Raw genomic sequence first — 17,185 nt, forward strand, 5'->3', positions numbered from 1 at the left:
CAACCAAATTATGATTGTGTCTGTAATACTTTCGAATTAAACCACTCGGAAACTCAAGCTTTGAAATTTTGTATCAATTAGGAGCTACATGTATATCTCCATGTCCATGCGCTGCTGGATATTGCTGAGCTTTTTTTTGGGCCCTTCATAGCTTGCTGTTCTGTGTGAGCCAAGGGTCCGTGTTGAAGACTGTACCTTGATCTATAATGGTTTACTTGGATGGAGAGTTGACTCATTGGCACTCATACCATATCCTCCTATATCTTTAAATGGAAATATAAAAGTAAGTAATTCGGAAATTTTTTTGGGGTCATAAACATACAGTATATATATAAAAGCCAAAGTATTTGCATAACTTTAATTGGTTGACGTGTCACACAATGTATGAAATGTGCAAAATACATCAGTTACGAACATTTATATTGACAATGCAGATTCACTATGTAATTTTCCCTCCTTTTAGTTTTTTTAGGTGGCAATTATTTGAATAAACATGTGGGTGTGTCTCAACTGTCACGAATACAATGACCCTAATAAAGAAAAGTGTGGAAAATGTGAAAATCCTAGGCAATAAAAGGAAAAACCAAAAGGTAACATTAGAACAAACATATCTATTGTTGGAGTCAAGCTAAATAACTAACGAAAACATCTTCGATGCTCATGTATGAGTATGATGCACACATATTGTATGGATGCATCTTCATAACAAACTAAACCTAAGTTAACAATTTGCAATTTATTTTTAAAATCTTTAGAAAACTGTTAAAACGAATCTGCGTTAACACCGAAATTGTAGTGCTAAATTTCTTTTTTGTGTGTTTAATTTGTATTTTCCATGATGGTGTTAAGTCGTCATTCGTTTTGATAAAAAAGGTAAAAACAAACCTCTTTGTGACGGTCTAACAGTTATTGTTTTATTTGCTGTCAAATCAGTTTCATTCCCCCTTTTTGACGGTCAAAACATTAAATAGACCTGTTCAGACATGCAACCAGAAATGTAAAGAGAGAGGTCTTTGGAACTTTTCTATTCAATGTTGAAATGTGCGTAGGAAGTTTGAACTTTTTGCTGACATTCCATGACATTGGATGATCGTAAATGCTCAAAATTGCAATTATTATAAGATAGTTTTAAATGAAAACCTGCAATGATACTTATTAAAAGCAGAATAAGTACAATTAGTAATTTTAAATGTTAATAAATAATTAAAACAAGTCTGTTTGTATAAATATTGTAATCTAATCTTTTCAGGCAAACATGAACACAAAAATGCCAATGTTTTGTTTAATCGGAAAACAATGTACACAAGAGGAAACGCTAAAGGATGGCAGAAAGGTATGAATAATTAGTATAAAATCCACCTCTCGAAACGACAATTAATAGAGTCCCTGTTTTGCGCAGTTTTATGAAATGCCTAATATTCAAAAGCTCTGTATTTCATTTTATCAAATAAAATTAATGATAAATATATTGATTCTGCGTATTGTTTTATATCTACAAATCTCTCTCTTGTTCCGGCAGCAATAAATTACCAAAATACAAATTACTTGAAATATACCGCTTAAATTGCTCAAAATTAGAAAGCCTAGAATAAACCCACTTTTTTTTTTAAATATTATGAATCACTATTTAATTTTTTATGATTTACGTTTTGACTACACTTGTATAGTTTACTAAACATGAAGACATCAGATAGAGACGCTTCTCACATTTTGCTGGGTTTTTTTTAACAGCTATTAAGCCCGGATACGAACGACAAAGTGTTGTTGGAAGACTGGAGGAAAGATCTTTATCTCCAAGTAAGAATGGTAGAATAATAGCTTTAATGTTTGTTTAAACATATTTATTTATAGTGGATTGGGAAACAAGTTATTGCAACTTATATTAATCTCTTTCCACTTTGCATGTGCAGCCTTGTAGCGGCATTAGCCTACTCTTTTTCGAAATCTACATGGGTGTCTTTTATGTGCAAGAGATATGGCTCTCTCTTAACACGGGTCATTTGTCCGCAGAATGGCAAGTACAGAGGCTAAACCATTACTGTTATCATAAATCAAATAAATATTACGTCAACTGCAAAATATCTAGAATACAATCTGTTTGATTTAGATATTTCAATTTTGAATTAATTTTCGTTTTGTCTACATGTGAAATTTTAAATTAATATATAATTTTGTAACAAAGAGATGACTTTCATGAAAATTAAAGGAAAAAGATAAAGAGTATGTCCATCTCAAATTAAGTCGATTTTTTTTATCAGCAATTCAGCCAGGATTACAACGAAAACGTGTTGTTGGAAGACTGGAGGCAACATCCTTAGCTCCAAGTAAGAATCATAAAAAAAGTAAATACAATTAGATTTAATGTTTTAATGTCTGCATCTTCAAACTCCGAAATAAAAAACAAAAACACATTTGGAAATAGAAAGTAAATAGAAAAGTGGCGCAACAGATAACAATTCTAACTATTCTTCACAAATAAGTGCAATATAATGTAGCAAATGTCTGGATGAAAAATCTGTTGTTAGTCCAATTTGTGTTGTTATGTAAACTATATTGTCCAATTGAATCTTTCGTTTTTATTTGTCCACGGAAAGTAAAATATAAAGATGAAAACGTTATAACAGTCCATTATCACATCATTACGACGTCAACTGCAAACTTACAACAACTTAGGATTCAAATATCAAGATTAAATTATTTGATTAAAATAATAAGAATGAAATTCTGCGATTAAAATTTAGTTTATGATATTTCAATTTCTAATTCGATTTTCGTTTTGCCTACATGTGTTAAACTAATTTCATCAAAATGGCCCATTATTTTGTCACATAGAGATGACTTTCATCAAGAAAATTTAACGTAAAAACAAATTAGCTTTCTCATATTTTATTCGAGTTTTGTATTTGCATATTTTTGTATTTTGGATCCTCAATGCTCTTCAATTTTGTACTTGTTTGGCTTTATAAATATTTTTATATGAGCGTCACTGGTGAGTCTTATGTAGACGAAACGCGCGTCTGGTGTACTAAATTATAATCCTGGTACCTTTGGTAACTATTGCAATTCAGCCATCATTATCGTTAGTTCGTAATAATAAAATTGAGAAAGGAAATGGGGAATGTGTCAAAGCGACAACAACCCGACCATAGAGCAGACAACAAGCCGAAGGCCACCAATGAGTCTTCAATGTAGCGAGAAACTCCCGCACCCGGAGGCGTCCTTCAGCTGGTCCCTTAAAAATATGTATACTAGTTCAGTGATAATGGACGTCATACTAAACTCCGAATTATACACAAGAAACTAAAATTAAAAATCACAAGACTAACAAAGGCCGGAGGCTCCTGACTTGGGACAGGCGCTAAATTACGGCGGGGTTAAACATGTTTATTAGATCTCAACCCTCCCCCTATACCTCTAGCCAATGCAGAAAAGTAAACGCATAACAATACGCAATAGTTCGTAATAAGAATCTTAAAAACTGTACCACAGTAAAATTCAATGTGTTAACGTGTCTGCATCCATACCCTCCAAAATAAAAATAAAAATAAAGTACATTGCAAACAATACTATATATAGGAAAGTGTTGTAAAAGATTATAAATCTTATGTAGACGAAATAGGCATCTGTCGTTATAAATCATAATCTTTGATGCTATTGTACCCACGATGATTGTAAATTTAGCAGTTAGAATTCTGAAACAGGTATAGCTTTCTTAAAACGGGCGAAAAAGTGTAAACAGAAAAGGAAAATACTAGAACTTTTTTTGGAGGAGGGTCGGGTAAAGTCGAATATTTTGGCTACATATGTAATTTTGGAAACACATGTACTAATTTGTTTTTACTTTAAAGAATAATTAAATGAAAAGGATGAATGTGATGCTAAGTAATATTGTGATGGATTTTTGTTTCAGCCATTCAGCCAGGACAAGAACAAATGACTTTTGCTGAAAGACTGGAGGCATTATCTTTAGCTGGAAGTAAGAATCGTGAAAATCGACTATAGTGAAATTTGAGGGTTCTGCATACCATTTAAAAATGAAAATAACAAACGACATTTAAAAAAATATACTAGTTTATAAAAAGTGGTGCAAAAGATTTTGGAATTTATCACAGTTAATTCACTGAAATTGTAACACAAAAAACTTAATTTTCTCTGTGTTATTATATAATATATGTTCATTTGTTCGAATTATTAAGTCCTTGATGCTCCAACATAAACAAATTCAATCAAAAGCATCAACAGAAATTTGTAGCCAGTTTGTTATTTATAAATTCAAAGTAAAGCAGAAGTTGATCACCACATACTTCGAGCTGATTTGTTAAACTGCATTCGCTACAGTTGTAAATTTACCAATTGAAAAAAAGAGGCTTACTTAAAGGTCATTAGTAAGCAAAATCTAAAAAAAGGAGTAAGAAAAGTCATGAGTTGAATAGAAACACCAGGAGAAAAAATGACGAAAAGACAAACAACAGAGAAAAAAACCCACATAACTAAACAAATCAATATGAGAGAGAAACATAGCAACAGATATCACAGACACATAACAACTTGTTGTATATATGGTTGAAATAATCTGTTGGTCCATGGTCCTAAATTTCCTTTGTGTTATAACATAGAGAAAAGATTACAATATATTTACCAAATCATTTACACGAAAAGGTCTTTTTGTTTTGAAACCGGAAATAAAATGTAAAACCAATACAAATCATATATGTTTCCAACAGAGTGAAAACTAAAAATATTTTAGTTTCAAATTATTGATGGTTTCGCTGATTAAAAAAACACAACGCTTACACAAGGCTTAATAGAGAATATACTAGAGAAACATACTTTTATAAGACTAAATGATTAAAAATAATTGTACTTACAGTCTCACAGCCGGTACCTGGACCAAAAAAAGAAAGCAAAAAGTTAGAATCAGTATCGGTAGCTCCAAGTAAGAATCAACTAAAAATTGTTTGCGTGAATTAACATGTTTCAAGTGGCTGACATATCAAAATCAGATATACAAAAGAAGTCAATGTACAAACAAATCTAGCACGAGGCTTAGAAATAAAGACGAGCAAAGTTTACAGTGCGCCATTTTACAGTTTCCTGTCGAATAAAAAAATCTTGATATTTTTCTGAATATGACCTAATATTTTTATACTGCAGCTAAAAAGGGCTAATACCACAAAAAAAAACCTTGACATCGCACGAACTATAATTTTGTTAAACAAAGCCAACCGGAAGTTTTTGAGCTGCGGTACAAATTAAAGGAGTATAGATGTCGATAAATAAATGTTGTAGCGCACAACACCATGACAACTGATTCAGCATTAAACAAATCGTGTGTTCAGATGTTTAAATAGTTATTAAAGGTACCAGGCTTAACGTCATATCGAAGGACCGGTATTTTACGAGAAAGGTCACGCTGAGGTAACTGCATACTGAAAACATGTCGGCTAATTAATGGCTGGAAGCTAACAATTTAAAAAAAAAGTTAATTTCTTCTAAATTTGGACAATTTAAAGAATGTTCTCCAGAAAAACGTTTATGTATATAAGTTTTGAAAATAAAAACTAGTCATTTAGTAATAAAAACATTTGCATCATGTTGTTTAAATTTGAAGTTTCATATTACTTTAATCAAATTGTGGGAGTTGTTCTTTTCTAAAATAAAATTCTTAAAATCCGGATTATTACCTTTAAGTTATATTATAAGAAACCTTTTTGATATGTTTTGGATTCTCAAACATTACTGAAGAGCTATAAATAATCGAAATGCGCTTAGGGTGCAGCGAAATTGGTACTAATACTATGTATACATTCTAGAAGTATACGTATCTAAGGTTGTCTATGAGGGATATACACTCTGATCTATTTTGAATATAAAGTATAATCTTATATAATCTCTTCGGAAGTAAATCTCTCCGATATAGTATAAGTATTTTGTTTAATTTCACTTGCTTACTGGCAACAGGTTAAAACAATAACCATAATATATATAATACATATATGTCGTGTACAAGTTGTAATGTTGTACAAATTATAATTTGTACAGATTTTTTGTACAAGTTATCAGTGTTTTAGAAACTGCTTAACACTAATGGATGATACACACACAGTCTTTTATTTCGCAGATTTCTGTCACATTTTCACAACTTCATCATACCTTCTTATACTGAGCATAAATACGGAAAAATATAAGACCTCAACAAAACTTTCTATGGGTACGAATATGGTATCAGGAGAAAAATAAAATTAGAATTTAAACCATTCAGGTATCCTCATTTCCAGTTTCAGGACAAAGAGACTAGCACCAAATGTTAGGTTGAAGTATATAAATTTGAATTCAAAACATTAAACTAGTACATTCTAGAAGATAAACCTGCATCAATTGGTGCAAGAAGGTATGTGTCAAAAAACTTATAACTAGTACAAAAACCCTGTACAAATTATAATTTATACAAAATTACATCTTCTTCACAACATATATTTGATATAAAATAATCATAATAAGAGAGAAAAATAAGCAGAGGAGTGGATATCACAAATGTGTGTTTTATTTCCATTTCCCTAGCATGTTTTTTTTAATGTTCAAATTGTCATTCCTTTGGTAGATGCGCTCTATATGCTTTTCATTGTGTATTTTGATTTTATGTTAGATAGAAAATGGAAGATTTTTTTTGCTTGTAATTTAATTGATTACAACATCATTAAATATTGTACCTGTATCAAACAAGGTTATCTATGAGAACTATTGAGTATTTGTTATTGTTTGTCTATGTTTATGTGCTAGTTTTTTCTTTTGAGAGAATCAGGTATTAAGGATTGCCATAGTCTGTTTAACCTTAATCCTTTTTGTGATATAAAGTTTATCAAATCACTAACACCAGAAGGTAAAGCGGTTATTTTTCTTAGAAACAGGAAAGGATATCAGAAAATACTACAAAATTTATGTGATTTTTAACCGAGTAAAGAAGAATTCTTTTAGTTTCGAGTTGCTACTGACTTCGATGTTTCTAAATTATTTCTTGCATGCAAAGATTAAAAAAGTTTAATACATATATATCATTTTTGTTGTTGTATTTATAGTCTCACAGCTGGTACAGGTGCCAAGAGAAGTTAGCATCACCAAACTGAAATCAGTAACATTAGCTCCAAGTAAGAATCATTAAAACATTGTTTGAGTCAATGCGAACTAACATGTTTTGTTGGCTAACAAATATAAATTCAATTTAACAAAAAATTATCAGATATTGGTCTATGTTTTTTAAACTGTTGCTTATTAAAATGACTATATTTCCATTTATCCAAATGTAAATACGAAAAGAAAACGTATTTTGTGTCTCTAAACGAGGAATAGAGTATAGTTATAGTGACCTGCTATGAAATATTACTTTGTTTAGCAAATGCAGTCATCAGGACATTTTCTAGATTGAGTATAAACAAATCACCATAGATACCAGGTTTATAATTTTGTATACCAGACGTGCGAATCGTCTAAATCTACAATTCTGAGTTTGAAACATAAATCTTTGCTGTTTCAAAGCAATTTCTATTTTTAATTTGGTGTTTTTTATCGAATATTTTGAAAATAGGGAAAAAAGGGTGAGAAGTTCGATTGGTTAAAATTCCAGTGATGGTTATAACCTTATATCAATTGTTTTTGTGAAATTTTGTCTGTAATAGTGGACCGGATAAAACTTTACTCATGACAAGTATTTGTCTATTATTTGAATCAAAGATAAATCTGCACAACATAAAAAAGACTTATAGGGGAAACAATGGTGATATAACACCTGCAACAAAGTTCTTAAATATATGTACGTGCACGTAAGAGTAACCTCACCGAAATGAGGAATTCTGGTATTTTTTTGGACGAAGAAGAATCCTTACCTACCTGTTAGTGATAATTTATATAAGCATTCTAATATTACTAATAGATGTAAATAAGGCTGTGCTGTATATTATCAGTTTGAAGTATGACAACACTGATGTATCTTGAATATAGTAACAGTTTTTGTCTAATATACTTCTAAAGTAAATGCCACTGCTATAGTATTAACACTTTGAGCTATAGCTTGCTAGTATGTTTCTTCTTATTATTGCATACCATAGCTAGTTAAGTTACCTGTTCACTGATGGTAGGCGGATGGTCGTAACGTAAAGTTACAGGATAGCCGAAAATGGGAGACAACTGTAGAGATGAGTTTTTCTTTTCTAACTTTTCTTGCAGTAAAAGGTTCATTTGAGCCAAACCGCTTCTCTCCTACACACTTGTCGTGAGTGCATTGATATTGCAATACAATTTGATGCATAAAATCTTTCGAATAGACATTTAAAAATTCAAATTTGATGGTCGTAACGTCAACTGTAGTATTTTGGATGATGGGCATAAAAGGCACAAGATGTGGTAACCTTTGGTAACTTGAGTATTTAGACTTAGTTTCAATACCTCGATATCTCTGCTGGTGGACTATCAGTCCTCGAGGGTATCACCAGCTCAGTAGTCAGTACTTTGGTACTGACATGATTTAACAAACTTTACTAAAATTGTCCGTTTATAAATTTTGAAATTATAAAGAAACTAAGGTTTCAACACCCTCAGGCAAAGTTGGCTTTAGACGAATTTGTCTATTTATTTTAGGTATTTTGACATTAAGATATTCAACGGTTTTGTTACTTATACATCTTCGGCTTTCAAATGTTTGGCTTTGAGCGTTCCTGATGAAGGTAAATTCAGAAAAGCGTTTCGGATGCAAGAAACGTGTTGTTTTAAATTTTTTTCAAGGTATTCTAAAAATACTTTGCAGATAACCATGTTAATAAACTCAGATGTCATATATGGTTTACTGCAAACAATATTATTTGTTACTCTGATTATGGTATGCAGAAATTAGTTGAAAGAATTATAAAACATATGCAGTTCTTATAAATCATTGGTCTTCAAATACTCGGCTTTTGGTCGTTCCTGATGAAGGTAAATCTTGAAATGTGATTCGGAGTCATGCAATTTTTAACGTAGGGTCGTGGGTATGATCTAGTCTCGATAACGACCTCAATTATCTATCACAATTTTAAGCTTTTATTCCTAAAAAATGCTCTTCCTACTTATAGTATCAATTTTAAATTGTAGATTTTCTTTTAAATTTCACTTAGAACATCCTCAAATAGTTTTAAAAAGGGTGCGTCTTTATTCAATAGTTACAAAATCAAAACATAATCAGGATACTGTTATTCATGTGATGACCAATTTGGCTTTATAAATATTTTGATATGAGCGTCACTGATGAGTCTTATGTAGACGAAACGCCGGTCTGGCGTACTAAATTATAAATCCTGGTACCTTTGATAACTAGTGTTTACAGACAAAAACGCTTTTTTAAAAATCATTTATTTTGTACTAAAAAAGAATGATCATAACCAGAGTTTCTTGTTTTAAAATGAATTCTCCACTTTTGAGAAATATTTATTTGTTATGAATTTAACAGCTTACAACTAATTGCCTCTTGGTTTATTTTATTCATTATCTTTTAAGTAACAGTGACTGTTCATTTCAATTTGTTTTGTTTCGGTTGATTCGTTCCACTAATCTTCCATTTCGAACTGTACATTTACCCTTCTTTTTACCCCTTTTAGTTTTTGTTATTTGGTGAAATTTTTTAAATTTCAAAAATTTCAAAATTTTGGAGTTTTGATATTTCTAAAAAAATTTGATCAAAATTCCCCAAAAATAAGTTTTGAATTTTTTTTGAATTTTTTATTGATAAATGTTACACGGACCGAAATAATTTTATTATACGTTGTATGTAAGAAAAAACTTCACACAAATATATCATAAAATATAGTAATATAATAAAAGACACGTTAAAAACTCTTGACTTGTCTTATTCGGACCTATGTAATAAAGAGTTACGACCATCTTTAATATGTTTGTTATTTTAGTTAGTCATGCTCTTATTTTTTAATGACCATTTTACGAAAATTCGAATGATTTTATGTATCAAATTTTGTTCAATATCAATGCACTTACGTTTAGTATGTATGAAACAAGCGGTTTGGCTCAAATAAACCTTTTACTGCACGAAAATCGGAAACTGACCTCCGGAGTTGTCTACCATTTTCGGCTAACCGTACATTTACGTAACGACCATCCGTTTACCACCAGTGTTGTTACAGTTTAACAACCATTCGTATTTTGCACTAAATGAAAAATATGTTTATCACAAGGTAAAAAAGAGCACGACCCTGATTATTTACTAGTAGCAGCATTGGACTTTGGGACAGCTTATTCAGGTTATGCCTTTTCAATGCGAAGCAATTTCAAAACCAACCCTTTGAAGATCCATGCAAATCAAGCTTGGAATGCAGGCGGCAGACAGTTGCTTTCACTGAAAACACCTACAACATTGTTATTAAATGCTGATAAGCAATATAAAGCGTTTGGTTACGAAGCAGAAAATACATACTCAGACCTTGCAATTGAAGATGAGCACACTGACCATTTTCTTTTCCGAAGATTTAAAATGAATTTACATGACAAGAAGGTATTTATTATTCTTGCTTGATCATTTTAGATACTTTGACGTTCAAATTAACATACGTCATCAATGTACATCTTTTCATCTGCAAAATGATTACAAAATTGATGTAATTAAAAAAAATGATATCAGTAAAAAGCCACTTCTGATATCTGACAACAGACGAGTAATGTGAATGTCTAATGCATCATGAGTCTACACAAGTTTTCAACCCTATAAACAAAGTACTATACATGTCTGTGATCAATAAAATATAGCTGCAAGAACAAACAAAAAACTACCTCCTGTTTTCCGATACATTGAAATACGAGTAGAAGTATGCTCAACAAAATAGATATATTTTAAAAACACGTTGCTGTATCTATAGCACGATAGTGGTATGCATAGCATCGCAATTTTACGTAATATTCAATCACGCCTATAAATACATTTCTAAAGGAATAATTACATATTTCCCTTTTATAATATACCTCATCGCTTTGAAAGATATCGATCCAATACAGGCCGATAGTCTATGAAATAATTGATTATGATTTTTTTTTAAATACTTAGAAAATAGGAAACGATCTGATCATAGAAGACATAACAGGAAAACCAATGGCAGCTTTATATGTTTTTACGCTATCAATTGAAGCACTTGTCAAACATTTGATGGCTCTTCTAGTAAAGGAAGGCACTGGTGTACAAATGAAAGAAATACGCTGGGTTCTGACTGTACCTGCAATCTGGACTGATAGTGCTAAGCAGTTTATGAGAAAAGGTGCAGTTCAGGTAATTAAATGCAGCTTATTTTCAATTAGACAGATGATAATAGATAAGGAATCTTATAGGTAGGTAAATATTTGTTTGTTTCTGTTTTCGTTTTTTCGTTTGATGCGTAACTCGGCAATAAATGTCTCTTCATTGATGCTCGGGTCAAAGTATTCTAAAGTCCAAATCTAATACAAACGTTGAAGACTGATAAAACCAAAGTAAATATATGAAATTATATATGCTTCCACAGCATAACGATGTTATCAACATGGGATAGACACGGGACATTGTCCATATTACAAATTTAATTAAGTCATAAAGAAGAATGTGTCCATAATACAAGGCTGCCCAACTCGCAGTATCATTTTGTATGTTCACAGGACCGTGAAATTGGGGTTTTAAACTCTTATTTAGAAAGATCATATCATAGGGAACATGTATACTAAGTGTCAAGTTGAGTGGATTTCAACCTAATAAAAAAATACCTTGACCAAAAACTTTACCTGCAGCTGGACACTCAACTCGCACTATCATTTTCACTGTTCATTGGACCCTGAAATTGGGATCAAAACGAAAATACATACTAAATTATTTATCTCTTTTTATGGTTTGTTACAGGCTGGAATACCAGAAAATAAACTTTACATAGCTTTAGAACCGGAAGCAGCATCTATATTCTGTCAATACTTACCAACAGAACATCTTAATGGAGCTGATTTCAAGATGGCCGAACCTGGAACAAAATACATGGTCGTTGATCTTGGAGGTATGTTAACATTCGCATTTAAAAATGTGCAAGATCACACTGTAAATGCTTTCTTGGTTCAAATTTACAAACTTTCAAGTGGATTACTACTTTCATGTTCTTGTCCTCCCTAAAATATGCAGTTACAATAAAGTATAAATGTGTCCTCGATATATTTAAGGCGTAATTGTTGAATCTGGAGATTTGGATTACCAAATCAGAAAAACTGTATAGATTTGAACAGGATATTTATGTCTCATAGTTAAATTAAAGCTATGAAAGACACATTTTATTCACAGTAACTGTTCTTGGGCTTCAACTTTCGATATGTATCGCAATTAAACAGCCTTTAAAAAACAGATTGTCAGAGGTTTCTTTCATGTAAATGCATAGGCGGGTACAGTACTTTTAAATGTAAAAATGTGAAAGTCAGAAGATATTGTGCTGCATTCCCGATGCCATGTCAAACAAAAGATACAGAATTCATTTAGTATTTGATAAATATGGTGAATTGTGTGGTCATTAATTAGAAATTCTGTTGTGTGTATCAATGCCTTTTTCACCAAAATATATACATTATAAAATACTGTACACGTTATAAGTGAATTTTCATAAAATTTTGTACAAATTGTTATTTTGTTATTCGTACAGGCACTTTTTGTACAATTTGTACAAAGTCTAAATACAAATTATAATTTGTACAAAATAATAACATGTACACAACATAAACAAATCTAATTTTTGAAATTTTTTTCAAAAAAAGGTAGTTTAAATAAAATACGTAGCTGGTTTCCAAAAACATCTATGCGATAAAATTGTTCAATATGAACAAATACATTTACTTTGATATGGACAAACTAGAAGTATTGAAACGTAGATCAATAATTTTTTTAATAAATAGAAATATATATATATAAATGCAAACTGAAGTAAAGTGTATAGCATCATTGTTTTACATACAGGTGGCACAGCTGATATAACTGTTCATGAAAAAGTTTCAAATGAACATCTAAAAGAGTTATCTAGTGCGACAGGAAACAATTGTGGAGGTACGTTTGTTGATGAAAAATTTTTGCAGATGTTTGTCGATATATTTGGACGTCCAGTGATGAACGCAATGAAAGAAGAAGATCCCTCTGCGTATTTGGATCTGTTTCACGAATTTGAAACAGTCAAACGAATAATAGGACCGGATATAGGTAAAAAAATTAACATAGGCATACCTTATGTATCAATAAATAAATGTTGTTTGACACTTCTTGGTAAAGACATTGATTCTGCCCTTAGTGCGTCCAAGTATGCCAACGAAATATATATTAAAGGTGCCAAAATGCGAATTGACTCTCAAATCATCAAAGATATTTTCAATCCAACAATTCAAAGTATTGTGACTCTCATGAAAGACATTTTTGACAGGGAGCAATCATCTAAGGTCAATCAGATTTTACTGGTTGGTGGCTTTTCTGAATGTTCTCTTGTTCAAGATGCAATTAAACGGGCGTTTCCAGATAAAAGAATTATAAACCCAGATGAAGCTGGTTTGGCTGTTCTAAAAGGAGCTTGTCTTTTCGGTCACAAACCGGATTATATAATATCTCGCGTGATGCAGTATACCTACGGCACAGGAATTAGTTTACCCTTTGATGCAAACATTCACGACAAGGAACATCTCGTCAAAGAGGACGATGGAGAATTCTGTGATGGACTGTTTGAAGTTATAGTCCATAAAAAGGACACAGTTGATATTGCTACCGCAATCGAACACAACTTCACCGTGGATTGCAATGAATCTGAGCCGTGGGAACTGTCCCTTTATGCATCGACAAATGAGAAACCGCTGTACGTGGACGAACAAGGTTGTACTCTCCTCGGTTCTATGAAAATTTCGTTCTCAAAAGCAAGTGATACAGAACGAGAATTGAGAGTAGCGTTTATGTTCGGTAATACTGAGTTGGGTGTTACAGCAACCGATATATCAACTGGAGAAACAGTTTCGTCTACATTTAACCTGAACTGATATATTTCAATTATTACTTTTTCCCATTATGAATTGAAAAATAAAAAAATAACTTGAATATATTTTATTAAATTGTTTGATGTCTTTTATTCACAAAAATACCGACCCCGGGGGAAAATTAAAACGGAAAGTCCCTAATCAAATGTCAGAATCAAAAGCTCAAACACATCAAACGAATGGATAACAACAGCCATGTTCCTGACTTGGAACATGCATTTTTATGTCGAAAATGGTGGATTGTTGAAGCTGGTTTTACAGCTAGCTAAACCTCCCATTTGTATAACAGTCGAATGAAATTATATTATATTGACAACGATGTCTGAACAACAACAAAAAAGACACATAACGTAAAAATATTAACAATTGGGGTGCAGCTGTTTGGATTTATAACTATTTTGAACTGAGCGTCACTGGTGAGTCTTATGTAGACGAAACGCGCGTCTGGCTTATTAAATTATAACCCTGGCACCTTTGATAACTACTGTTAACATTGTGTTATAATCTTAATTACTGAAAAAAAAACAATCAAATAAATAACAAAGAAACACAAAAAGGCATAGAGGCAAATCGCATTTAATTTAGCAAAAATGAAATACAAGACTACAATCATTTGCCATAACACAATGACGGGATGTATAACTACATAACCTGGTATTATAGATAACAAAGAAACACAAAAAGGCATAGAGACAAAGCACAGTAGCAAAAAATAAAGATAGTGTGCTGTAGATATTTACAAGTATGTAGTATGATGTCTATTGGTTTTCAATGATGGTAATTTTGATTTTAATGACTAATAAGCACAAAGTATTTCACAATTTGGTTTTAAAAAGAAACATCAAATTCAATGCTCACGTGGGTTTAATACCAGGTATGGTTAATACGAAGTATTGCTTATTGGTACTTGCTGCTTCACCGCTACATACGCAGCATTTATGAGTAAGGACAAAGGCTTAAATATATCCTTAATTAGATATTGAGTTTAGATTTGAAAATTGCATCTGGCGTTTACTAGGTCCAGTGCACTATTTTATACGGGTATGCATAATTTAGCATAAATACTCAATATGGGGGTCATTGACCAATCCAAATAATTAGTTGCAATACGTTATTGACTACTACGTGCTTACAATTAACCAGAAATACGTATTTTTACTGACATACAACGTATTTTTTCGTTTTATTTCTTTTACACATAGTGATTTTGTGTCGTGAAATAATAAACAATCCCTTTTTTTGCCCTTACTTTAGTTGAATACACGTGTACGAGTAAATGATGTGTTTTAACAGGTTTTAAACTACAGCTTAAGACAAAATGAGATGTGGCAATATTTCTTTTAGGCAGCAACCAAACAACATAAATAACCAAAAACACAACCATGGGTCAACATATTAAGGTCTTCACCAATAAACAGATGTTCCAGTCTATGTAACATATAGACTTTGGGTATAATTTATGTGCATGTCTTTGAAGCCAATGTGCATGTAGTGCTTGATAACAGGTAGGACTTCTGTGCCGTATTCTATATTATTTATGAAATTCTTTATGAAATAGCATTGTTTATAGACATAATTAAAAATATGCGATTCGAAAATATCAAGAGCATTCATATTATGTTACCCTTTCCTTTAAAAAAAAATAGTTTAAAATCTTCAAAAAGAATTCATCTAGACAGTGGACACTTTGATATTTATTCCAATTGAAATGAATGCACAAAACCTGTGCTTTGCTACTTGATAAGACGAAATACTAAATTGATGTTGCCGCTGAACAATAGTTTAAAAATCTGAACATCCAAATTAAAGATTAATATGTAAAATGTATTACATATATAGCATAAGATGAGCAAAAATCATTTACCAGGGATTCCGGGATACACTGTTAAAAGAAACTTTTCAGAAATTCCACATGTTCGTATGTGACAGTAAACTCGTAGTAGACCACACTGCATTATAGTACACTGTGTCGGTTGGTCAATGTCTCACGGACATGTTTACAAGTGTATTTGAGAACGTGCTATGCGAATGTTTTCTGACATAAGAATTCAAATGGTCACGACCAGTTTATGTTAATCGTCGAATCAAAACCAAACAGAGGTCAATTTGTAGAAAATGTTCGATATATCATGTTTGCCAAAGGTTTTTTCTATAGACTATGTAGTTTAAAAAAAAAACCGAGAAGTCTGGTTAAAACTTTGCTTTAGGTTTCAGAGACAAAATGATAAACTTCTAAAGTTAACGAATGACGAACCACAGACAATGGACTACAGACGACCGAAGTTAAATGATTTAAATATTTCAAATGACCTTTCTGAACTGAGTTCTGCCTAGTAAACAGTAAAACTTTAAATATACAAAAAAATTAAATGACCTACTTCACGCTTCTACTTAATATATACAGATATTTGAAAATACCTAGTTCTGGGAACTGTTTATTTAAATCGCATACATTTAATATGCTATGATCGTGTTTGTGATAGCGGGTATAGTTATTCAGAAGTAAAAAGATATATACACACACCTTAATGGTTATTTGGGTCAAAATAGTGTAACGAAATAAAATAGCGTGACCAACATTCATTGAAATTGTTTTATCAAGAGGGCAAAATCGGAAAGTTTAAAATGATTAAAACATTTAACTTAAATTCATAGTAGAGAAAACAACACAAGCGACATAAGTATCTACTTTATACGTTAAATGTTACTTAACAATGGTATTTGTACGTAGGAAGCGTAAACCTCATGTTATTTATTATACCTTCCAAGCGTCATTTCAAATACATTATACATATGTAAGTGAACATTATTAATTTGGATTGTCTTTCTTTTCCCCAAATAATTTTTAGACCGTTAAACAGGTGAAAACGTACATGTATCAATCACTGACTTTGCATACGTAAGATGGTAAGCCCGTGATTGTTTTTACAGATTCATATTTTTTTTGACAGTAAGCTAACAAATAGGATTTTTATAGATAAAATGAAATATATCAGTATCTTTTAATTTAAGTTGTCATATTTGATACCTTTTTTTCCAAATTGATTTATTAAAGTTTTCGGTGAAGACGACATTTGTATCTTTACAGTTGTTATGTTAATGCGCAATGTTATTTATCAACATATGCACACTTATTTAGATTAGTAGA

At 31.5% G+C, this 17,185-nt stretch overlaps 1 protein-coding gene across 1 annotated transcript; it reads left to right on the top strand.

The window, feature by feature from the left end:
• The first annotated feature begins 477 nt into the window (after nt 1–477).
• Nucleotides 478–14,040, top strand: LOC134726907 (heat shock 70 kDa protein 12A-like). Its single transcript, XM_063591308.1, has 11 exons — nt 478–590; nt 1,250–1,333; nt 1,732–1,797; nt 2,259–2,324; nt 3,911–3,976; nt 4,871–4,936; nt 7,077–7,145; nt 10,215–10,531; nt 11,078–11,296; nt 11,897–12,044; nt 12,986–14,040. Exons 2-11 carry the CDS (start codon nt 1,297–1,299, stop codon nt 14,038–14,040), a joined length of 2,109 nt encoding a protein of 702 aa, XP_063447378.1. The 5' UTR covers nt 478–590; nt 1,250–1,296.
• The last annotated feature ends 3,145 nt before the right edge of the window (nt 14,041–17,185 follow it).

Source organism: Mytilus trossulus, chromosome 7, assembly GCF_036588685.1.
Source record: "Mytilus trossulus isolate FHL-02 chromosome 7, PNRI_Mtr1.1.1.hap1, whole genome shotgun sequence".
Classification (NCBI taxonomy): domain Eukaryota; kingdom Metazoa; phylum Mollusca; class Bivalvia; order Mytilida; family Mytilidae; genus Mytilus; species Mytilus trossulus.